Here is a 26,593-nt window from a genome sequence, read left to right as displayed (position 1 = left end):
TTATGTCTTTTAAAAATGACTATATATCTCCAGTTAAATTTCTTGGGATTATTGTAAATTATTTATTTCATTACTTCTTTAATCACCATGCATATATCTTATAATGGATTTCTCCGATTACCTTTCTCATAGCTTCGCAAAGGTTTTTGTTTCAAGGAGACATTGTATTGCCTGTAAGTAAGTTAATCAAATTGACTCATAATATATTAAGATATAGTACCATGTTTTCATCTTTCATGTCTTACTAATTCCTCACTTTGTTTCAGAAAAAACGAAATGCTCTTAAAGATCCAACAATGAGATGGACATTTCCTATTCCATATATTTTGAATGATTCCCTTGGTAACATTTTATTTATAAATTTATAAATAATCTGAAGGTATTCAAACACTGTGATTAATATACTGATTAAAGAATCCATTGTTAACAATGTATCATCATTATCTTGTTATTGCATGTTTGTATAATGCTTCAAAACATGACACTTTGAAATGTTGACATTAACAATTTTATTTAGGACAAGCTACTAGAATTCAAAAGTGAAATGGGCATTTCACAGCTGTATAGCTTTTCACTTTAGGGCCTAATAACATATTTATTCATTGTTGTTTAATGTAAAAGCAGAATAACATTGAGTCAAGTATAGAAGGTGACCACTGGAGCACGTATCAGCCTCGTGGTCAATCATTTAGTTCTCTTAACTTCATTTATTGCAATTAGTTTTGATGTGACATTCTGTAATAAATATTAAGCCCAATGTTAGATAACTCTAGACTAAAGTCAGCTTCATGTTCCAAAACAGTATAAAAGCAAAACCCCCATCTGCTTGTATTTTTTCAAACTCATAATTTGTTATCTATCATTTAGTAAGTAAAGTTAGACCAAAATAAGTGAACATGAATAGCCACATTGGAAATTTAAGCAAGGTTTTTAAAAAATCAGCATTTGCTGCATTGAAGATGTGTGCCTTTTTCTGTTTTGAGCGAGATGTTCATTCATACAAAAATAAAGAGATTGATACTTAGTCTGTTAACATATTTATTCAATATTGTTGTTTAATGTAAAATTTAAAACAGAATATTTGATTTGGACCTGGAATAGAAGATGACTACTAAATTACATCTTAGCCTCATAGACTATCATTTAGGTTCATTATTCCATTTATTAGCCTGAAATTAAATAATGAGATTAAAACAGATCAGTGCTTCATGTGCCACTTTTAGAGGGAGTGGTCAATATATTTATTCTCTTTATATATAATATATAGTATATAGAGTGCACTTTTAAAACACTAAACATCTCATGTACATTTTATGTATGTTTATCTAATACAAACTAAAAGATTTATAATTTTTTTTCATTTGGGAATTGTAATTAATGTTGGTTTGCTGTATAAATAATTTCAATTTTTCTTTTCAGAACTAAATGCCAAGGGTGTTATCTTGCTTGCATTTGAGCAATATCGCTTGAAATCATGCATTGACTTTAAACCATATGAAGGAGAAGAAACATTTCTGTCTTTTCAAAAGTTAGATGGGTATGTAGAAAATCACACAACTTTATGATTTTATAAAAGGAGAAATCATTAATGTAATTGATAAACAAACATAAAATCTCCACTTACCAAATTATTTAGTGTGCTCTTTAACTGCAGATGGGAATCTGGTCTTTGTGTTTGGGAAGGGAGCCAAGAATTTTTTCTCGCTTGCAGTAACTCTGTGAGTGTGACAGCTCCAATCTCCATAACATTACATAACCTACTATCAACCCACTTCTTATTGACTGCCACTCTGAATTCTAAATCCACATTGGGCAGATGGTTGGCATAGCAGTTAGCACAATGCCTTTACAGCACCAATGATTGGGACTGGACCGGGGTTTGAATCCCGTGAAGTCTGTTTGTACTCTAATGAGTTTGTACATTTTTCCTGTGTTTGCGTGGGTTTTCTCCGGGGGTTCCGGATTCCACCCATCATTCAAAACGTACCGGGGATGTAGGTTCATGGAGTATAAATTGGGCGGCATGGACTCATGGGCTGAAATTGCCTGTTACCGTGTTGTATGTCTAAATTTTAAAAAATAATTACAAATATTCCTTGAGAAATATTCTCTTTGTACTATGCACAATACATTTCATAAAGACATGGGCATAATCAGCAACTTAAATGGCACATTAAGTAATTTGGTCTCACACTATCACAGATATTCCATTTGTCCATCATCCATCCACCCATCCATCACTGAAAACATACTTGCTTTCTCTCTTTCCTAGTTATCATTCTCATGTCTTCCTTAGCTTGTAGCAAATCATTAACAGCCCTGAAGCCACATTCTACCAAATAATACAATGGAAAATGTATCAATAGTTCCCTTGCTATAGTAGTTAAATTTGGGTATTTTTTTTTGATCTCATTAGATAGCCGCATCATGGTTCCTTTCACAGTTCCATACACATTTTGAAGCAGTTTCCCTTTGACAACCACCTTACTTTAGTGGGAAGCAATAATCTCACTTGTTCTGAATTTTTAGCAAAACAAAGTTACTTAAACAGACGTTCACATTTAGCATTAGCTTCGCTGGCGTTGATACACAGAATACAGTATCAGGGGAAACTTTCTTGGCAACTAAGTTTCCTTGGTGGATAACACAATGCACAACCAACATGTTTGGATTTTCATCCTTCATTAATTTAAAACCACAGGTGCACCATCTGCAGCACCATGTTTTCTTTTGGCATTTCATTTTCATCCAAATAATTTTTGAGCTTGCTGTAGATATCAACTACAATGGTGGTTGTTTCCAATGATACACAAAAAAACATTTCTTCTTGAAACTCTTCCTGATCAATCTATCTCACGTATGCCAATACAAAGCCTCACTGTCATGTACAGTCGATTCATCCAGTTGTATTGAGAACTTTCATGATTTCAACTTCTCAATAAGCTGTTTTTCAACATCTTGACCCATGTCATTTATTCTGATGCAAACAGTACTATGACTCAATGGACATTGCTCAGACATCCTTTTGCAGAACTGTTTTGAGAAACAATGATACTGTGGGTTTAATCAGTTCCTCCCCAATCATATGATTCTTTCCATGTTTTGCTATCAGCGGGGAAATTTCAAGGGTACAATTCAGGGCTGTAGGTAGCGCAGCGAATAATGAAGTGATTTTTAATCTATTTTCAAATTTCTCTTTCAGTGATTTAAAATATTCCAATTTCAAATTGACATAGTTAGGAGGTTTTACCCTCAAATGAACTTCAAGACCACCTGCTTTCATTGATTCATTTGTTAAAGTCTGTTGGCATAATAGGCAAAAAGGTACACATTCATCGTGTACACCAGGAATAAACTCAAACTTCAAGAACTCCACTGAATATTGAAGAACTTATTGCTTGCTTTGTCTGCTCATTTTGAATATACAACAGTGCGAGCTCCCTTAAACAGATTAATCAATATTTTATTTTGTCTTAGATTTGAAAAATGTAATAAAAGTAATGATTAAATCAAAGGAAGAATACTGACCCTAAAAAAAATGTGGAAAAAAAAACACTAGCGCAGTTTTTGACATTTTTTCTCACAGAGATTGCATCAAAATTGTGCTAGCCTCATGCTTCACTTTCTGGGGTCTCTATTTTCTGATTTTGGCATCCCCCTCAGACTGGCACTTGGGGAAGACTGCCCTCCTATCAATACACTGGTGCACACAGTACAGGTCTCACTCACTACTGAACTGAAAAAGTAAAGGGGTATGGACGGAGACATGATTGTTGAGATCATTTTAAATCCTCATCGCCAATGAGATCATTTGACATGGATGATAATAAAACTGGTCAGAAAAAATATAATTATATTGTTAATCAAGAATATCAATAGTTAAAATAAGAAAAACAACAGAGAAACATCGGAAGAGCAAAAACACATTATGAAAATAAAAAGAACAAAGTGATTTTACTTGGAAGTTACCACACAGACAGTACATTTTTCACACCAACATAACAACTTCATTTTTTCAAACCAACTTTTTAATTATTTCTCCAAATATTCATATTCCCTATTAAAATATTCTTAAGCCCCACGCCCCACCGGTGGAGCATACGCCCTACTTTCAGAATCTATGCTATAGGCAGTGTAGAAACGAGAATTGTTGAAACAGTTCAAAGGAATTAACAAGGTACTTTTAAATGACTTGTTTAAATCACTGTTAGTGTATTTTGGTTCAGGGGAAGAAATGACCCTGGGAGACAATTGTTAATGGGTTATTCTTTTTTAAGATCATAAAAGAAACATAAATGAAGGCCACGGCTGAGTTTGTGGCATTTCTCATGGCACCTTATAGGAATATTATACACATTACTTCAAAGATTTCAGAAGTACCATCTAGATTCTAAACTACCTATTTTTCTCCTAATATATAATCTTCTAAATTTGGTCTTAATTGAAAAGGTGCTGGTCTTTTGTTGGTGACCAACACAGTGGCCAAGAACTGTCCATTGGTGAACGGTGTGACTCAAAAGCTATTGTTGAGCATGAACTTTTGCATGCCCTTGGATTCTACCATGAGCAATCAAGAACAGACCGCGATGATTATGTTAACATTTGGTGGAATGAAATTATTCCAGGTAAGATTTCAATTCAGGAATCTCGCAGACATATTGCATTGGTTGAGCGTATGTTGACTATAGATCAAGAGATCTGGGGTTGATCCTGTCCTCGGATGCTGCACTCTTTCTCTGTGAGGATGTGGATTTCCTCTCACATCCCAGACTTGCAGGTAGATTAATTAGCTCCTGCCAGTGGCAGCCTCTTAGTGATGTATAATGACAAAAAGAATCAAAGAGCAATTGATGAGTAATCATTTCAAATGTTTAGGGAAATAAAAAAAGAAGGAATGGACAAAATGGATATCTTCTATGTCATCTAACCACAAGATAGTATAATTATTTTTAAACTGATCCTTTAATGCCAGTCGGAGAAAAATGGGATTTCATCATTATTAGTATTATGTCTGAGCTATAGTTCCAACATAATTGTACAGTATTCTAATGAAGGAAATTTAAGATTGAATCTAATTTTAAACATAAATTGCCCCTCACTACAGCTGACTCTCAACTGTCATACTTTTATTTAGGTATGGAGCACAATTTTGTGGTATATGATGATAACTATATTACTGACCTGAATACTCCATATGATTATGAATCTGTGATGCATTATGCACCATTCTCCTTCAACAAAAATGTTAGTTTTCCAACCATCACTACAAAGATACCAGCTTTTGATGAAATCATTGGACAGCGATTGGACTTCAGTGCCATTGATTTGCTGAGGTTAAATCGGATGTATAATTGCAGTAAGTTCCATTTTAATTGTTGCCACTTGAAGTAATTAATGCTCTTCAAAGAGTTCAGCATTGATTAATTAAATTGATTTTCATATGAACCCTTTCCTCAGCTTCCACTCTGACACTTTTGGACCAGTGTGCATTTGAGTTCATTAATATCTGCGGCATGATCCAGGGAGAAGAAGAAGATGCTGATTGGATTCATGTGCAGAGCAGTCCTGGAAATGAGGATCATACTGTAAATGGCAAATGCAGAGGTATGTGTGTACCCCCAAATGTTTTCAGTTTACCATTGTCAGCATATCAATTACCTAATCTATCATTCAGATTTTTAATTTAATTTAGAGATACAGCACGGTAAAAGGTCCTCTGCTTCTCAAGCCTGTACCATCTAATTACACGCATGTGACTAATTAATCCCTTAATCCTGCTCACCAAGGACATTTCATCGTTCCCTTTGGCCTTCCTAATACCTTCTTGAGCTCTTTCCTGCAATCTTTATATTCATCGAGGGAATAGCTTCCTGATTCCTTACATATGCCTCCTTTCTCTTTTTGACTAAGTTCATCTCTTGTCATCCAAGATTCTCTCACCTTGCCGTCCCTCTCCATCCTTTGCACAGGATCATGCCAATTAGTTGGTCCTTAAACATCTCCTACCTGTGAATTGGTTACTTTCCCAAAAGCAGCTGCTCCGTTTGCTCCCCCTAACTCCTGTTTAAATATGTCATAATTTTACCTCCCCACAATTTAGTTCTTTCTACAAGGCCCAAGTTTATCCTTGGCAATAACTGTCTTGAAACTTAAGGAAGAGTGATCACTACACCCAAAATATTTCACCAGTGAAACTCATATCACCTGGTTTGGCCCTTGGGCCAATCAAGTTCAAAATTCAAAGTCCAAAGTTCAGATTTATTGTCAAAGTACATACAGGACATCACATACAAGATTCTTTTTCCTGCAGACAAGGCAGAATTTCCTCTTAACGGTAACTGTACACTGTACTTAGGTAAGTATACATAAGGGAGAAATGTAAACAACGAATGAAAGAATTATGAACAAAATATAAGGTCTAGTATGTTCCCTTCCAGGTTAGCTATGTACTTGTTGTTTTAACTCTCCTGGAAGCATTTAACAAACTCTACCCCATCTAAGTCTCTGGCATGTAGGACGTTCCAGTCAATATATGTTAAATAGGGAGTTGATGCACATTAACCTTTAATGTGATTCAGTCCACAGTAAAAAAAAGAATAATATCAATTTCTCTTGCCAGGTATCAAATAACATCTAATCTTCAGATAAGAGTTGTGAATGGTGAAAATCCAGTGTCTGGATGATTAAACATTATATCCAAATAAAAAGGATGCAATAAAAAACTGTATAATTGTTTTGTGGTACAATAAACTCTCTAGCAGTTCTAAAATGGTGACATATTTTCATGTTATTATCTAAGTGCGTCCAAAGAGTGCTGAGATTAAAAAATGTAGTTTACTTATTAAAAGACTTTGTTCACTAATGTTAGTTCAAAACATTTGAAGAATCCTTGAACATTGTGAAGATGTGTCAGCGTTTAATTTGGTTAGAGTTCTCCCAAGCTCTGAACCCCCTATAGGAAAAGACAGGATCTTTAATTATTTTTTCTAAAGAATGGATATTGGTTTAACTCTGCTTGAACAGTGATATTCTTTTCCAATCTTGCACAAATTAAAAAATAGTCTCTTCAATCCATTTTACAAGCATGTCTTTGAGCCTATATAGTCAACCCTATGGGAAATACTGGGGCAAATCTGATGCTGACTGGCAAGTTTCTGAGATTTCCAGTTGCATGGTCTTTGGAGCACAGAATTTATTCCAGGTGACTTTGTGTGCGTTTTGTCTTGCATGAGGCTAGTCCTAGAAAATGAATGGAACAGGTTATTTCTGAATTTAAGTAGCAATTAAACTTGATAATCAATTACTGCACCACCCCCCCCCCCCCCCACCCCCCCACCCCTTTTAGTTCATCTGCTAACTTTGGTTGATTTCCTGCTTAGGAGAAAATGTTTTGATTTGTAATGAAAGTTGTCAAGTTTTGATGTATCGCACAGCAGTTTGTGTCCTCATTGGCCATTTCTAACTCAGAGACAGCAATGACTATCTATACTGTGACTAAAGTTAACCTGCAACCAAGATTGCCTGCTTTGATGTGGCTCAATGTTCTGTGGCTCTGATTTATTCATGTAGCTGAATATTGGATAACTGATATTGACTGGCTATGAGGTTAGGTCACTAAAGATGGTCTCTGGAGTAGCAGGGTTTTGAGCCCACGACAATCCAGATCTAAGATCAGGACAGCCTGATGAAGTCCTGATGGACTGATTGAGATCATTGCTGTTGAGATTTCCAGCAGTAGATACCATCCATGGACACAACAGCTGAAAAAACCCAATCAGCAAATTGAGATTTATGGAAAGCTCAACATTGCAGTGAAGCAATCAAAAGGATTGATCAAAAGGAGGCTATTTAAATGTAGAAAAATGATCATTTAAACCTGTTTACCTACCTTCCTGTAAGGAAACCCTACAAATGTCAAAGGCTAGAGAAGTAACTACTGATACTGATAGGCAATTACATGACTAGTCCATTTAAAATTGGAGAATAGATAGGGCGTCTCCAAAGGGAATCCATTTAATTCCTGATGAAAGCAAAAAGATCTTGTCATAGTGACATACTCATGCACAAGCCAGCAATGGAACTAATATATAACTATTATATCAGATACTTACAGTATTTCAGCAATTCTGTAACATCAACATCCTTAAATGGTCAAGCAATTGCTGAAAGATGTCTACTGCATTGTTATACTCCATTATATAAACATCTGTAACTTATACAGATGAATTGTTGTTCTATCAAAAGAGCATTGTCTTCAAATTAAATGCAAATCAATTATTTGTTTAATTGCAGATTAAGAATTTGATTTGAAGTATGTTTCAACCTGAAATGTGTGATTTGACATATCTAAATGGCCCTTTCTCCTCACAATAAAAGCACAGAAATGCTGGAGGAACTCAACAGGGTTTGCAGCGTCCTTAGGAGGTAAAGATATATTGCCAATTGTTCAGCTGGAGCTCTCTTACAAGGTTTGAGTAAAAACAGATGGGGATCTGTATTAAAGGACCATTGAAAAGAATAGCAGGGGGAGGAGATAGACCAACAAACAAAAGTTGTTAATTGGATATGATAAGGGGACAGGAGAGAGGAAAGATGAGAATTGATGGGAAGGGGGATGGTTGTTTTTGGCTCTGTGAAAGGAGGCAGAGGGAAAAGGAGAGAGAGAGAGGTAGAGGAAAGGAGAGATAGGCAAAGATGGGTTGGGGGTCTATCGGAAAGCGGAGAAGTTAATGTGAATGCTATGCGGTTGGAGGGTGCTGAGACATAATATGAGTGTTGTTGCTGCAATTTGCAAGTGGTCTCAGTCTGGATAATGATGTTGGCCACTGGGAGATCCCCACTATTGCAGCAGACAGAGCCAAGGTGCTCAACGAAGTTATCTCCCAGTCTGAATTCAGTCTCTCCGATGTAAGAGACCACAATGGGAGCACATGACAATGTTTGTCTGTGGTCTCAAGCACTGCCAGACTGAGACCACCTGAAAACTGGAGGAATAATACCTCATATTCTGTCTGGGCACACTCCAACTGGATGGCTTTCACATCGACTTCTCTGGTTTCCACTAGCTCCCCCACCTCATCTTCCCCTATGATTCATTTCCTTTATCTCTCTCTCTCTCTCTCTCTCTCTCTCTCTCTCTCTCTCCTCTTTTCTTTCTGTCTCCTTTCATAGACCCAAAAACAATCCCCCTCCTTCAATCAACTCTTTCCTTTCCTCTTTTCTGTCCTCTTATCATATTCAATTAACATCTTTTGTATGTTGGTCTGTTCTCCTCCCCCTTCCCATTCTTCCCTTTTCAACAGTCTTTTAATACTGATGTACCTTAAGGAAGGGCTCAGGCCAAAGCATCAGTAATATATCTTTACCTCCCATGGACACTGTGAGACCTCCTGAGTTCTCCTTAGAATTTCTGTGTTTTTACTATAATCACAGCATCTGCAAACTTTTGCATTTCACTCTTTTTTCCTTACTGGCAATTCCTACATCTTAACTTGTCATGCTGTGGTAAAACAGTAAATCAACTTTTTTCTTTTTTTACATTTAAAAATAATTCCCCTTCCTTCAGTTGCTAACAAATTATTTACATTTTAGATGCTGGATACTTCATGTACTTTGACACTGAGAATGGCACAAAAGATGAAACTGCTATTTTGGAGTCCAGGATACTTTACCCCAAAAAAGTCGAGCAGTGTCTTCAGTTCTTCTATAAAATGACAGGGAGTCCTTTGGATAAGCTCGTTGTATGGATGAAAATGGATGATGGAACTGGTGCTGTTCGAAAACTAGTTAAAATTGAGACATTACAAGGTATGAACATTTGAGGTTGTAAAGAACATGGTACATGCTTTGATATTTTGCCCCAACAATATTAAAGATCTCAATAGGATGAATATATATGTTAAGAATGAATGTTGGAAATCATTTTTGGATGCAGCATGTCCAATAATATCAAATATCCCTGATTTGATGGCCAATCTATGATCTTAGATTATTTCATTGAGTGAGATAATAAGAATCTTACAATTAACCATGCAGACGCTGAAGAGAGGATTTAAATATTATAATTTGAGGACATTGGCAAAGTCAAATCAATGCTACAATTTCTTGTATGTTTTTTTTTCAGCATTGGGATGATGACCTATGTGAAAAGTATGATTCAAAACTGTACAGATATCATCTATTTTTAAGAAAATGTCAATGACTTGAAATATTTCCATAGTGAATTATAAATTACATTTCATAAATGATCGTATGTGTATCCCTTAGTCCTTGATAATAAGAAGGGAAATCAGGATTAGGGTATTCAGACCCTCATGACTGTTTCACCTTTCAAAAGGTTATGGCTCATCAATTATTGCAACATCATTTTGCTGCATTATCCCCATACCCCTGATTCCTGAACACTGACAAATCTATCAACCTCTGTTTTTGTATAATCAGGGACCGGACTGCATATTTCGTACACCTGTGTGAAGAAAATTCTTCTAAAGTCTGCCTTGACCACCCTCTGTTTATTTTAAGGGCATGACATTACCACATATCCCAGCTAGGGGAATTATCTACCCCACATCTACCCTGTTAAGGCCTATACTTCAAAATGTGATCATTCGAAATATTGGCTGTCTTAATCCCTCATCATATTACCAAGCCTGATACTAGTGAATCTTTATGTGAACTGTACATAATTCCAAATGCATTCTCACCAGAGCCCCACATAATTGCAGAAAGACTGCTGTTGTTTCCAATAAAGGTTCACATGCTATTTGCCTTCCTAATTGTTCATTGCACCTGTACATTTTCTACATATCGATACCCAGATCTCTCTTAACAGCAAAATCTTTCAATCTCTCACCATTGAAAAACACCCTGCCTTTCTATTTTTTTTCTGCTTAATTATTTGAAACTCGTACTTTTCCTCAACCTCTTCCATCTGACCCAACTTAAAAATTCTGTCAACCTTTCTATGTCCTGTTGAAGCCTTATTATATGTATGTGTATAGCTGGAACAACAGCAGCATTCCCCACAATCACCATTCTCAGCATCAATATCAAGAAACTAACCATTCACTATTTTTCTTTGTGTCCATTGAGTCCAACAATAATAATTTTTTACTCATGAATTATTTACTTTCACCTCTCTTTTTTAATCTAGCCCAAACATTAAGCATATTTCTGTGAGGTTTTCCTTTCATTTTTGAAGACTGATGGAAAATGTGTGTCTAATTTCACTAACATTCCTTTGTCAATATGAGAGGACCCCACATGAATTTTGGTTAATCTTGTTTAATATATCAATGGCTTGACGAAAAATCAGTCAGCTGACGAGAGGTTGTGAGAGTGAATAAGCATACAAGTTTTTGTCCAATGGATAAAGTGTGAATTTGGAAAAGGACTAAGGATAGCCAGAATGCAAACAAAACCATTATGTAAGAGTCTGTCCAAAGGAAGGAGGAGTAGAGTAGAAAGTCTCTAGTCCAGTGGTTCTCAACCTATTTTTTTCCACTCACATGCCACCTTATGGAATCCCTTACTAACCATAGAGCACCTATGATCATTCTGCTCTGTCTGAGTAGAAGCCAAATGACAACACTCAGCTCAGCTCTGATATTCTGGTATGGCTGATATGTGAATGAAACAGGTATTTCTCGAAAGTTTCATTTTTCTTTGGTGAACACTGATCACTAAACATCTTGATAACCTTATCGAACTTGCCCTCGTCTTCTGCCTTGGCAAAAATAAATGTATGGAAAACCTCTAGTGCTTGAGGTCCCACCATGGTAAGTAGCAGTGGAATCCTCCATGCATCAGGTTTGATACTGAGTCCAATGGCTTGCAAGTACAGCATGAATTTGGTTTTAACAACCTCCACTCATAGTCAAAATTTTCAGTCCAATTTACAGTATCAGGATTTTTCACACTTTCCATTTCTCTGATGATATCGACTGATTCTCGCTCCTGGTACATGTGATGTTTCTTTTATTGTAATAAAGAAACTTGGGTTCTTTTAAAACAACTCTACTTTATTAGCTATAGAACTCATGACCATGTAGAGGCATCCATCTTGAATTCCCCCTAAGCTGCAACAAACTAGTCTCTGACTCACTCTAGTAGTCAGGTGTATCTCTAGCGCTCCATCACTATAAGAAGCAATGGTATGTAAAGGATATAGTTGGGACAAAAGAACATAAGAAATAGGAACAGGAGTAGCCCATCTGACCCATTGTGTCTGCTCCAGCATTCAATATGACCATGGATGATCTGGCCTTGGACTCAGTGCAACTGCCTGCCTTTTCTTCATAACTCTTATTTCCTCTATTATGCAACAGGTTAATTCTTGGGCAGAGAATTCCACACTGCTGTCTGCGAAAAGCAGTTCCTCCTCTGTCTTAAATCTACTTCCCTGATTCTTGAGGCTATGCCCCATAGTTCCAGTCGCATCTACCAGTGCAGTCAACTATCCTGTCTCTTATTAGATCCCTTTCATAATTTTATTCATTTTTACACGATCCCCTCTCATTCTTCTGGACAGATGTGAAAAAGATGAGCAGCTGGGGTAAAACAAATAGTGTGGTCCTTGTAGGAACTGTGATGAGAGGAAGTATGGCCAAGGCAGCTGGGAGACTGTTGTCTTTTAATGAATGTTGAATGCTAATCTATCCCTAAAATGGAGAAGGCAATGCTGAGAAAGGGAAAGGAAGATTCTGATTTGGACTGTGTAACGATTTGGGCCAGAAAATAGATATAACTGCAAGTCAGGGTGAGAGCAGGAAATTAGTCCAATTTCTGTACTGGGAGAAGAGATTAATGAGGGACTTGAGAATTATTAGATGATAGAATATTCCACAAAACTAGAACATATATAGGTTCCCATGCTAACTCCTATTATTTGGAGAATGAGAGGAGTTAAAGTTGAAGTTTTCGAATATAATGATGGAACCCATCAATGAACGGAATAGAAGTAAAATTGCTAACTTAAATAGAAACCATAAAAAACTTCAGCACAGAAATCAGGCCATTCTGCCCTTCTATTTTATGAAACATCATTCCTCTAGTAGTTTCACTGACATGCATCCATTCCAAAACCCTTGTTGCCGATTTCTTCGGGACTCTATAATTATTTAAATAGAAAACACAGCCCAGGAGATCATTTCAGAAGAGTTTATTGAGAAGGTTAACCTTGGAGAGTCCACAACAGAGACTCTGCCCTGTATCAGGAAGAGAACAAGCTTTTATAACCCGAAACAAACAAGTCTTCAATCAGTTGCTACAGGATATGTACTCCCTCTCACACAGTATGGTTACAAGACAGATTGAAAAGCAGAAAACAGTTAAGGATTGAGCTGGTATTCACCACATCAGATGGTAGCTCATTCCACACTCCCACCACTCTTGAGTGAAGAATTTCCCTCTAATGTTCCCTCTAAACATTTCCCCTTTCATCTGAAATCTATGAGCTCTCATATTTATATTCCCCAATCTAAGTGGAAAGAACTCTGTCGACTCTCCTCAGAATTTTGTAAATTATCATACTCCCCTCATTCTTCTATGTTTTAAGGAATAAAGTCCCAGCCTGTTTAATCTTTCCCTGTAACTTAACTTCTGAAGACCTGGCAACATCCTAGTAAATCTTCTCTGCACTCTTTCAATTTTACTGATATCCTTCCTGCAGTTTGGCGGCCAGAACTGCACACAATACTCAAATTTTGGCCTCATCAATGCCTTATACAACCTTACCATAACATTCCAACTCCTGTACTTAATACTTTGATTTATGAAGGCCAAGATGCCAAAAGCTTTCTTTCCAACCCTGTCTACAGGTGATGTCACTTTCATGGAATGATGTTTCGGTATTCCCAGATGAATTTGTTCCTCTGCACTCCTTGGTGCCCTACCATTTACTGAGTATGTCCTACCTTGGTTTGTCCTTCCAAATGCAGCATATCACACTCATCAGGATTAATTCCATCTGCCATTTTCTGGCCCATATTTCCAGTTGGTCCAAATCCCTCTGTAAGCTTTGAAAGCCTTCCTCGCTGTCCACAACCCTCAACTCTTAGTGTTATCAGCAAACTTGGTGATCCAATTTCCTACATTATCATCCAGACCATTGATATAGACAACAAACAACAATGGTCCCAGCCCCAATCCCTGAGGCATACTACTCATCACAGGCCTCCGGACTGAGAAGCAATCATCCACTACCACTCTCTGTCTTCTCCTATTCAGCCAATTTCAAATCCATTTTATGACCTCTCCATGGATCCCTAGTGTCTTAACCTTATAAATTAACCTCCCATGTGGAATCTTGTCAAAGGTTCTACTAAATTCCATATAGACAAGATACACAGACTTTCCTTCATCTACTTTCTTCATAATCTCCTCAAAAAAATTCTATAAGATTCATTAAACATGACCTACCATGCACAAAGCCTTGCTGACTATCCATAATCACCCCTTGTCTGTATATCCTATCTTACCCTCCAATAATTGACCCAATACTGATATCAGGTGAACCAACATGTAATTTCCTTGTTTACTTTTGGAGCCTTATTTAAACAACAGAACAGCACAAGCTACCCTTCAATCCTCTGGCACCTCACTTGTGGCTAAGGACATTTCATATATTTCTGCCAGGGCCCCTGCAATTTCTACATTAGTCTCATTCAAAGTCTGAGGGAATGTCAGGTCTGGCCCAAGGGATTTATCTACCTTTATTTGCTGTAAGACAGCAAACACCTCCTCCTTCTTTATCTCTATATTTTCCATGCCACTACTGCTTGTTTCCCTTTCTTCTTTTTGCACTAAGCCAGTTTCCTGAGTAAATACTGATGCAAAAAACTGTTTAAGATCCCCTCCATTTTGTTTGGCTCCACACATAGACAACCACTCTGATCTTCTAGGGGATCAATTTTGCCCCTTACTATCCTTTTACTCTTAAAGTACTTGTAGAAACCCTTTGGGCTTAGCTTCACATTATCTGCCAAAGCAACTTCATGTCTTCTTTTGCCTTCCTGATTTCCTTCTTTTCTTACTTTTTCTGTACTCTTCTAGTACCTCTAGTATCTAATTTTCTCCTTGTTGCCTGTAGCTGCTATACATCTCTCTCTTCTTCTTAACCAGATTGCTAATATCCCTTGAAAACCAAAGTTCCCTATGCCTGTTAACTTTGCCTTTAATCCTGACATGAAGATGCAAACTCTGCACTCTCAAACTTTCACCTTTGAAGGCCTTCTGCATCCTTGGCAGAAAACAATTTATCCCAATCCACTCTTCCTTAATCCTTTCTCATTTCCACAAAATTAGCCTTTCTCCAATTTAGAATTGCAGCTCAAGGACCAACCTATCCTTATCCATAATTATCTTGAAACTAATGACAAAATGTTCACCCACACATATTTCTGTCACCTGACCTATCTGGTTTCCTAATAAGAGATTAAGTAATGCATCCTCTCTCATTGGTACTTCTATATTGATTTATAAAACTTTCCTGAATGCATATAACACAAGCCATCCAGCCCTTTTACAGTATGTGAGTCCCAGTCAATATGTGCAAAGTTAAAATCTCCTATTATCACAACTTTCTGTTTCTTTTTCTTTTTAAAATATTTTTATTGAGTTTAACATAAAAATCCTATATAGAAAGTCTTCTAATATAATAAACAACAGGCCATATCATTTACATAACACAAATTAAATATAAATGTAAATAGAAAACCTATCCATATTTATTTATGTAACAATATTTCTTTAAAACATTAAATCCTATCAATATAGCAATTAACAATTTATCTCTTTGCCCTAATATATTCCAAAATAGTTCTGGATAGAAAATAAGTAAGACTGAATTAAACAATTCCTTGATCTAAATAAAGGGTAAATTCTGTCTTATTTATGATATGATTATTGACAACAATATTTAAACCCATATTTAACAAATTAAACTACAAAAAAAGAAAACAAAACCCTAAAACTAATCTAATCTATCCCCCTTCCTTAGTTAAGGTTACTTTGTAAAAAATTCTAAAGATATGGATCGAATAGCGACCTTCAGACACTAAACAAAGAGTCTCCGGAGCATCAAGATTTCTTAAATCTTCCAATCGTGATTATAATCTATGAATTGGCCCCATGTCTTGTCAAATTGAAACTTTCTATCTTTAATGTTGTATCAAATTTTCTCCAAACTTAAATATATTAAATCTGTAACCACTGTGCATGAGTAGGTGAAGAGTCATCTTTCCATTTCATTAGAATTGCTTGTCTGGCTATCAACATGCTAAAAGCTATAAGTTTCTCTTGGGTTGCAGACAGAGGTATATTAGGTTCACAAGAAAACCCTACAAAGCAATTAAAGGGCATGATTCTCTTTTGATCTTAAAAATCATTGATAAAGTTTGTAAAATATATTTCCCAAAATGTTCCTAAATTGAGGCACTCCCAAAACATATGAATCAGTGAAGCTTCAAAAATGTTACACTTATCACATAGTGGATCAACACATCTGCATAAAACTGAGAACTTTCTGTGTCTTACATTAGTCTGCTATCTCTCTACAGATTTGCTCCTGCAATTCTCTCTGACTTTTGGGCGGTCTATAATACGGTCTTTCCTGTTCCTCAGCTCCATCCATATGGCCTCTGTAGACGAACTGTGATATTTACACTGACTACCAATGCCACTCCTTTCATCCCCCCTCCCCTTCTATCATGTCTGAAACAACAGAACTCTGGAATTATTCCAACAATACTCATTGCATTGAAATAAATGCACCCAGGAACATTTCTATCATGTACAAACCTTTGATTTCTCTCTCTACATGCAGTCCTTGCATGACCTTTATCCTCCTCCACCTCACTATCTATTCTAACACAAAATGTTTAAGTGTTTTCAATAAATAATTACATTAAAATTAATAGTGTGCATATTTAACTACTTGTTAGAAATAATATTTTCTGTTTTGATGTTTAAGAGTCAAGACATTATTAAGTTCCAGATTGATGTACTGTTTATGTCATTTCATCTTGATTTACTTTAATTCTTTGAGTTTTCAGCAGTATAAAACATCCACACTTTCAACCTCAATAGCAAGTTATGATAAGTAATTCTAACAGAGAAATGTTAAAAGATGTTTCAATTTGTTATCTTCCATTTGTTCTTTAGCTGATGGCACCCATACATGGAACATCGCTCATGTGACTTTTCATGCGACAGCCAAGTTGCGTTATGTTTTCCAAGGAATAATTGGCAACTCCAATAATTCTCCAGGTGGTATTTTCCTGGATGATATCACTTTTACTGAGACCAAATGCCCCTATGGTGTCTGGCATGTGAAGAACTTCACCAGCAAGCTTCAAGATATGAAATATAATGAGACCATAAACAGTCCATGCTTCACTAGCCCAGAAGGATATAAATATGGCTTAGTTTTATATCCTAATTACTATGATAAAAATTACACAGGACTCTTTTTCCACCTGTGCAGTGGTGAAAATGATGGTATTCTTGAATGGCCAGCTGGAAACAGACAGGCCATCGTTACAATAATGGATCAAGATCCTGATATGAAACTTAGAATGTCATCCACTCAAAGCTTTACTACAAATGGAAGTCTTGTTATATCAGGTGAGGAAATAAAATGCAAAATCTCTGTTATAATGCAAGCATCATAAAAGTTCTGTTTGGACCCCAGCAGAATAGACAGGCACATTTAACCAAAAGGTCTCTCCTTTTTCTCAGTTAATATGAAATATCACATAATCATATCCATGTGAGAAAATATCAAAGTAATTTTGTGCTTCATGAGTGAAAATAATCAGGCAACAATAATTGAAGACAAAAATATATTTTTGTTTCATATAGAAAGACCCTATCCAATTTGACATCATTCACTAGTTTGCCTATTTCAGAATCATATGTACTCCATGTTCATCGAGTACTTGTTACCTAGTACTTGTCTCCAGCTTTTTTACCTATTCCCACCAACCTATTGAATACTCAATGATCTTTGCTTTTGATCTATTTGTTTGTAAATTGTGCAAGGCCACTGTTTATTGCCTATCTGTAATCATCCCCAGGAAAATAGATAATTAATAATCAAACACTTTGGTGTAGATCTGAAGTCACATAGAATGCTAACTAGGGTAAAAATTACTTTTACTTTCCCAAATGGGCCTTTGTGTATTCGGTGTTTATTTAATCAAATAGTCTTACCGTCTCCTGCAATGTTTGTTTTCATTATTGTTCTTCTCTTGAATTATGGGAATTCTATTCCCTTTTCAAAAGAACATCTTTAACTCTTCTGACTTCTGATCTAGTTGTCTCTTATTCATCCTTCTGTCTCTGAAATCATTGCTTAAACATTGCCACGTGTCTTCATTTTTTTAATTGAATGGTTATTGATCATGATTCTGAATCAGGTGTGGTGTGGAGTTACAGAGGCCTATTAGAGATCCTCGTAGGCCCTGGATAACATGGGAATCAGGAAGGAACACTACTAGAGAATCAAGGATGAGATTGGCGTGCATTCATGTAGAAGAGTTGGCCAAGTGATAAGATAAGCATAAAGTGAGCATGCTATTCAGAGTATCATGGCAGAAAAGTAGATCAATACATTCCAGAGGAACTAGATAGTTGGGTTCAAGGCCATTGAGATATTTGATAATTGGTTCTCATGGCTCAGGAAGTGAACCAATGGGTGGGCATAAAACTGCTGGTGGTAAGCTGTTTAAAGTTCATTAACTCTTAGTCTTATGCACATACCTCAAATCTGTCCATTCACCCTGCTGCTGTCCTCCATTGGGAGTTAGCAGTGGAATACAGTGTTGCTAGGATTCTCCTATCATTACATTTTGAAACTCCTCTTGGATCCCGCACCAGTTCTAACCCAGCACAGGATATGAGACTGCATTGATATCAATGGCAAAGGTATTGGATGACAATGAAAGTTAAATTCCTTTATTTTGAATTATTTATCTGCAATATTTTCAAACACTTCTATATTTTTAGTTGCTTTTATCTAAATCACCTACTTTTTAATTTTGAGAATTTAAATTTAGACCTACTGCACATTAACTGTCCCTTCTGGCCCATGAGCCAGTGTTGCCCAAATATATCGATTAACCTGCAAACCACTACAACCCTGTACGTTTCGAAGGGTGAGATAAACTGGAGCTCCCGGAGGAAACCCACAGAGACATGGGGAGAATGTACAAACTCCTTACAGACAACACCAGATTCTAACCCAGGTCACTGGCTCTGTAATTGGATTATGCTAACTGTAACACTAACTGTGCTAATTTTGATAAAGTAATTACAATAAAATTATACATTTTGCCATGAAAAGCAAGCTGGTGAATTCAGAGATGATATATGGGACCCACATTTAGATCAAGTAAATTGGGTGTTGCTGTGATAGAATATTGAATTGTATTGAACTATTATTCTAATAAAATATCCTTAATCTTACATTTTATAAGAATACATATATTAATTTCATTTTCTATTTCTCTTCAGTAATCTATGAAAAAAATTTGCAATATACTATTATAAGCGCAATATCCAAAGGTCAAATGCAACCATAGTTTTAGAATCAAATAAATCAGCACTTTTTAATTCCAAAGTTTAACCAAATGATTTTTAAAAATAATAATGTAAAACCCAGATTATTTGTGAAATTGAAAACTGGCATGCTATTGTGTGACTGGAATTGCTTTAAATTTCCCACAAACAGGATTCTACATCCTGATTTTTTTATTTAGAACTGATTTACTATGTATGAAACTTTATCAATTTCATTACAGAAAGAAATGATACCTTCTTTTGGGACAAGCCTACATTGACTGGTTTCTATGATCCAGACTGCAACTGTTACCGAAGTAGATCATGGGGATGGTCAAAATTCATATCACATAAGCAACTTCATCGTAAAAGTTTCTTAAAAGATGGCAACCTCATTATTTTTGTTGAGTTCAATGGTAATGTTTCTTGTATTTTCTCTTTCTTTGATGGTTAACATTCCTTCCCAAAGTTCAAATCTGGTTAAAAAGCTTATTTCTGTTTGTGGTTACAATAATAAGAGTGGGACTTTACTCATTTAATTTAAAAGTATTTAGAGCTTCTTACAGAGAAATTCTGTGCTCATTTAATATGGTGATTACAGTCAAAGTAATGAGGAAAACTCTTAGCAAGGGTTTCCAGTTCAAATAAACAGGTAAATGAGAAATTTCTAAGCTAAATATTATTGCTGGGTGTGTTTCATTAAAACTAATGACTGTAAAATTTCAAAGACTGTGATTGGACCCTCTGACCTCCACAACCAGTTCTCTCATCTATTGCCTTGGGCAGCAAAACTCAGTGATGGTGTGAAACGATTGTAAGTTTTCCTTTTAATTTTGTCTTGTTAAAAAAAATGCTAAACAATTAATGTTCTCTATTATGAATAATTACTGTCACAACCTGGAGAGAAAAATGTATGTGTGAGAGTCCACCTCCAATCACTTCTTTACATGTGCTGATGTTTATGTATAGTAAAATCCCCATTATCTGACACCTATGGGGATAGCAGATACCAGAAATGCAAATTTTCTGGTTGACAGAGCCTCAATCTTCCAATACCTGTATTAAGAATACACTATTTAAAAGTCAAAAGACAGTGCAAAATGTAAAGTAATTTGGGGGAAAAAAATCAGTATTGCAGCCTTTAATTATGTAAAGTTCACTTTAATTATGTAATTCCCGTAACTTACAAAATTTAAATTCAAACCCTGATTGCTGGCATTATAACAGCGTTGCTCTAGCTGTTACACTAACTGTGCCGCCACCATAATTAACCCCCCTCCCCCAAGTTTACAGATATATCTAATGCTAATAAAGATAAAAGAGTTTTACCAGGCACTTTGGGAGAGTTGCCCCAGTGGCAAGGGGCACCGGCCAGCTTTTCATCCTGGGCATCACCATTTCATTATGAAGAGTGGTTTTAGCTGTGGAAGCACATAATGATAAAGACATAAATTAGAAGGGAAATCAGAAATTTGGCAAGAGATTTGTGCTATGGCATGGCTTGACACTGGGACTTGTTTGTTCTGGAATATAAATATTGACTCGCAATGAGGCTGTCGGTATAATAGAGAATAATTTAGTGGTGATTTTGAAATTACTAACATTTAAATGAATAATCTTAGGAATTCCTTTATATGTAATACTGATGTATGAACTCTTATCCCTAGAAATTCAACTTTTTGGCATAAAGCATTTCAAATCCTTTTTTACTAAATGAAGTATGATACCGACCATTTCCCGATCATTTTGCACTATATTTGGAGTTAACTGGAGCTATTGCTGTTTGCCAAACTTACAAGCATGATGTGGTTTCTGAGTCAGGGCCACATGGGATCACATCAACAATAATGACTGCTAGATACGTTGCTGCTCTCTAAATCATGGAGGGGCACATACATTCTCGTGTTTGTTGAACTTGTCCCCGGATGGGGTAGGATAGATTAGGCACTGTTTATAATCCTTATTATTCTCCAGATTGTCTTGTATGCATAATAATGGTGATAATAAATCTTGGATGTGATGGAAGCCACATTTTTAATGCATTTTTCTTTCCATAGCCAGATTCCTGTTTAACCTGTTACTTGTAAAAGATGAAAAGAGGGGCTGTTGGCCAATGGAGCAAACGTCAAGGAGATTAACTTAGGAAAGCAATGAAGCTATAAGGGAGGGGATAAAATTATCAAAAGGTGCAAATCAAACATTGAACTCAACAAATCTTTTTCTTTTTGAAAGATTTGACTCCTCTGATCAATACTGAAGTGCCAGTTCATCGTCCCAGCCTTCCAGCAAGGCATCGTCGAGCAGCTGAACAGACTGAATACTTGGAAAATCATCAGCTACAAAGTGAGAAGTGCAGCCCTGGCTATTGTCTGAATGGTGGATTATGTGTTATTGAGAATGGGAAAGCAAGGTGCAGGTAGGTGAAGCTTCTTCAACTTAACTGCGGGTACTTTGAGGCTGGAAAGTAGTTAACATCTGACTGGTGTATAATATAATTACTTCCTGACTCAGTAAGGACTCTGAAATCTGACTTCTCTGACTCATTTTATACAAGAGCACCATAAACTGTAAGACTTGTTGCCTAGAAATGATCTGCCAACTTTTGAATTGAAAATGGTTTCTTGATGAAAGCCAGTCTCAATTATATCTGAATGTACTTCACCACATGAAAATAGGATGCAGATCCATTTTAATAAAAATTAGATTTATAGAATTATACAGCATGGAAACAGGCCCTTTGGCCCAACTCATCCACGCCAGCCAAGATGTCTATCTATGCTAATCCAATTTGCCTGCACTTGGCCCATATCTCTCGAAAACCTTTCCTATCCATGTACCTATCCAAATGTCTTTTAAATGTTGTAATTGTACCTGCCTCTAATTTCTCCTCACTCATTCAATGAACCCACCACCTTTTGTGTAAAAAAAACCTACCCCTCAATTCCTCTTTAAATATTTTCCTCTCACTTTAAATCATTTCCTTCTGGTATTAGATAAGTGGGGGGGGGGGGGGGTATCCGTCCACCCTGAGAAGAAGGCTCTGACTATCTATCCTAACTATGCTCCTCTATAAGGTCACGCATCAGACTACTTTGCTCCAGGGGAAAATATCCCAGCCATTCACACATTATAACTCATGTTGGTGGCATAGCCCTCCTGCCCCAAATTACCTCCACACTCTGTTGCCTGATACCCTTTCCTGATTTCAAATTCAAATAGGATTCAGAACATGAACATTAGTATGATCAAAAATAATTAATTGTGACCTCAAAAATGACTCATCTAGAGCAGGGTCACTGGGTAAAACTGCTGGTCATAATCTGGAAGCATATTCTCAGACTTGCACCATTGGTGTGGTAGAGAACATTTTTCATTGTTAAACCTAGGGTTTGGAAGAGATGTGTTGATGGCTTGGATGCTGGCAGAAGGGAGGAGATAGGCAGTAGAATTGAACTGTTGGACTAATGGCCTTTGTTTGTGCTTTAATGCTATGTAATACTCTGCAATGTGGTTCCTTTTCAGGTGTGCATCGACTCAGATACACCAACACTTTGGTGATCGTTGTGAGAGAGTGCAGGTTCATGGTACTCTCTTTGGAGTTATGATTGGTGCCACTGCAGGTGTACTGGCCTTGACTATTGCAATTATTAACATGCTTGTAAGAAGACAAAATTAAAGCATTAGGGTGTCAAGCTGTTCATAAAGTGACTTTTCCACTAATATACAAATCTTTTCATACTTTGCAAGAATTTGCTGGGATAGTGTAACTTTTGTATTCAATGGCAATTCTAAGTTTGGAATATATTTGTGTTTAATCACATCAGACATGACTAATTTTCATCATTATAGTATATAATAGAGTATATAATAGATGGATGGCAATAGTGGGTCAACTTGTTATCAAACTCTTGTCTGAAGCTTTTAAATCATCATTCCTGTTTGCAGCAATGGAGTTTGTGTGAATTTATTCAGAACCTCATCTCAGAGTTAGAGATCCCAGCCAGACTCTACATACATGGATGGGATACTAATGGAGTTCAGGACCATAAAAAATTAAGTTTAGGTGAGCTGAGAAATGTTTCAAGAAAACAGTACAGAGGTCACATCACAGGAAAGCCAATTAAGATTCAAGATTCAAGACTCCTTTACTGTCATCTAACAGTATACAGCATGTAATATTACACATTCTTGCCTTCTGCCTTCCTTGAGCAGACCATTAGTGTTGCCTGGCACCCCTTACGGTAAGAGAGAAAGAGAAGCAAAGGAGAGACCCTTCAGAGTCACTGAATGTCCTTGGACTCGCCTCCAGCAGCTCCAGCAGCCACACAGACTCCTCTTCGATTCAATTAAAAAGAAAAGGTACAAAAGACAACTTGTGTAAAATAGCAGATCAAATACATGCTGGATGCATTGGAAAGATTGATGAGTACAAAAGGATCCAAGAAGGATTCAGTACTTGCTCATGAAAATGTTCTTTTGTGCCAGTGGCATCTCAGAGATAGTGGGAAGAAATGGTTGGCCATTCAGGTGCAAACCAAAACCATTTCCTGGAACTAGTTTTGATTTCATGACATTCCATAGGACAATCAACATTCTAATTTAACAGTTTTTGAGAATTTTTGCAGTAACTTTAATCTGCACTTTAGGTATCGGCTATGGTTTTTTTTTTCACAGTTGGTGCGTAATGGGAAATTATTGCAAAATTCCCGCAGCGCAGGCTGTGTAAAAAGTTCAGAACAGAAATTAATGACTCATTCCCGTTCCGAAATCTTTCCTGTGGCAGCCCTAGACAATTTTGCGGGCTTCCTACAGTCTAGACTGAACTGCAGGCTGTCCGCAACAATGGGTTAATGATAGAGCCCGTATTTGGAAGTCCCGCCTCTTTACTTACCGCACTTCTCTTGTAAAATCACGTAAGGGACTGGAGATTTTGTGTTTTGGTGGTTTGTGTGTGAACAGCCACACTGGAATGTAGGAAAAATATTTTGAACAGAAAAAAACATAATTTTGATGTAAAAAAAATTGAAAGTTACAAATTTGCCAAGTGCAGCCAAAGGCTCAAAAATGCAATCAACGAACACATGGGTGAATTAATGCTTACCTTGTATCTCGGTACATAGACGGAAAAGCAAGTTTGAAGTTCCACTCACATCCACATTTTAATGGCAAAGCAGGTTTAAGAAAAGTATCTCACTTTTGCTGCAACTTATGTCAATATCCCTGTCCTTCTGACCCATCCTAAATCCATCCCTTGTATTTTCTGCTTTACTAAAAAACTTTGGGGTTCTGGGTCTTACATTTACAGGTGTACAGAAGCAACAGAAAAGTGGATTTTCAAAAAGAAAGGTGCAAGGAAGTCCGTGGCAGATATAGAAATGAGCCAGAGTATTTACTGACAAGCCATTATACCCATTGCAAAGGCTCATGACTCCACCCACAAACATTGAAAGGCCATATCGAGGGTTTTCATCTCATGTATGAGATTATTATTTTTCACGTTAAGTCATAGGCAATTTCCTGCAAAGGTATCACTATTACATGACTGAAAATATGTGCTTACAGTTATTTTGCATACAGGTTTGGGCAGAAAAATATTGCGTTCTCTTGAAAGCTCTACACACAATTAATTTTCCTTGCAATTTTTTTAGTATATTTTATTTAAATTGAATATTTTGCTCTCTATGATACTACTAAAGGAAACGCATAATAGGTTATTACCTCACATAGTAACATTTTTCATTAAACATGGCTGAATGGCATATTTCGCTGCACATTAAGAACATGACCAAACATTATTTTATATGAATTTTAAACTTTTATATTATTATTAACAAAGTTCAATGAACTGATAAAGAAATTTACCTCACAATAGTTTTGTATTAGTTACAAGTAATCTTATTTCTATCTTCTTTGGCTTGGCTTCGCGGACGATGATTTATGGAGGGGGTAAAAGTCCACGTCAGCTGCAGGCTCGTTGGTGGCTGACAAGTCCCATGCGAGACAGGCAGGCACGGTTGCAGCGGTTGCAAGGGAAAGTGGATGGGTTGGAGTTGGGTTTTTCCTCCTTTGTCTTTTGACAGTGATTCTATAGAATCAGAGTAACACACTAACTCCACAATTAACTTTGAGTTTATATTCGCCCTTTGCTATTGATTTGTACACAGTCTACTTTCTCCACAATTGCCTCTGCTGCAGTAACAATTTCCAGGCCTGAAGCATCAATTGCATTTTAATTTCAATGGATACTGCGTAACCTGTATAGAATAGAAAGTTTCTCACACACTTTTTGACTGCTGCTCCAATCACATTGTTTCTGATTGCTTGACACTGCATATGAAATGCAAGGTGCAGACAAATTGGTTATCCAAATCTAAAATCACAGAAACTATTCAAACTAGCCAATTTCTTTTTACTCCAAAACTGAAAACAGTTCTGAATACGCTCATCACCGATGGAATTTCTGTATGGCTCAGATTTCCCCTTGAGATTGTAAATTGAAGGACTTTGAATGGATTTCTATTTTCAACCAGATATTCTCCAGTGGTGTATTGTTGATATAAAATTGCATGAGCCTTATTAACAACTCAATTAAAAGTCAAATCAAGTACTGAAACAATTTTATTGTATGAGAAGTATTGGGAGAATAAGTATAGTAGTGTTTAAATTTTGCTGAATTCCTTGTTTAAAATTCTTTATTTTCAAAGACCATATTGGAAATACAGAGCATAAATTTTCACAAAGAATAATCTTCAAATAAACTAATAAATTAATTGCTGCAGAATTTCTGGTGTTCTATTCTTTGTAACATGGTGGAAAAGTCATTTATTTGAATTTCAAAAGTTAATACATTTTTAGCTATTCAAAAATACAACATAATTTTCAGAGAAGGTTATAACTCCACTGATATAACCTTGGGAATTAGATCAGAGAAAATGAATTTGCATCCATATTTATGCATAATGATTTTAGGCATGATTTGCAGTATATGCACATGGACAGCAAAGATGCATACAAGTTCTTTATTGACTACAGTTTG

The 26,593-nt window shown here is 36.4% G+C and overlaps 1 protein-coding gene across 1 annotated transcript; it reads left to right on the top strand.

Moving 5' to 3' along the window:
- Positions 1–136: 136 nt before the first annotated feature.
- On the top strand, positions 137–23,254 carry LOC138737633 (meprin A subunit alpha-like). The gene is made up of 11 exons (XM_069888264.1): positions 137–173; positions 267–342; positions 1,420–1,537; positions 4,450–4,625; positions 5,135–5,356; positions 5,458–5,604; positions 9,592–9,807; positions 17,161–17,622; positions 19,800–19,973; positions 21,790–21,973; positions 23,080–23,254. The coding sequence occupies exons 2-11, from the start codon at positions 297–299 to the stop codon at positions 23,231–23,233; spliced, it is 1,899 nt and encodes a 632-aa protein (XP_069744365.1). The 5' UTR covers positions 137–173; positions 267–296; the 3' UTR covers positions 23,234–23,254.
- The last annotated feature ends 3,339 nt before the right edge of the window (positions 23,255–26,593 follow it).

Source organism: Narcine bancroftii, chromosome 6, assembly GCF_036971445.1.
Source record: "Narcine bancroftii isolate sNarBan1 chromosome 6, sNarBan1.hap1, whole genome shotgun sequence".
Lineage (NCBI taxonomy): Eukaryota > Metazoa > Chordata > Chondrichthyes > Torpediniformes > Narcinidae > Narcine > Narcine bancroftii.
The sequence above is the reverse complement of the archived record's forward strand: the minus strand, read 5'-3'. Positions and strand labels throughout refer to the sequence as shown.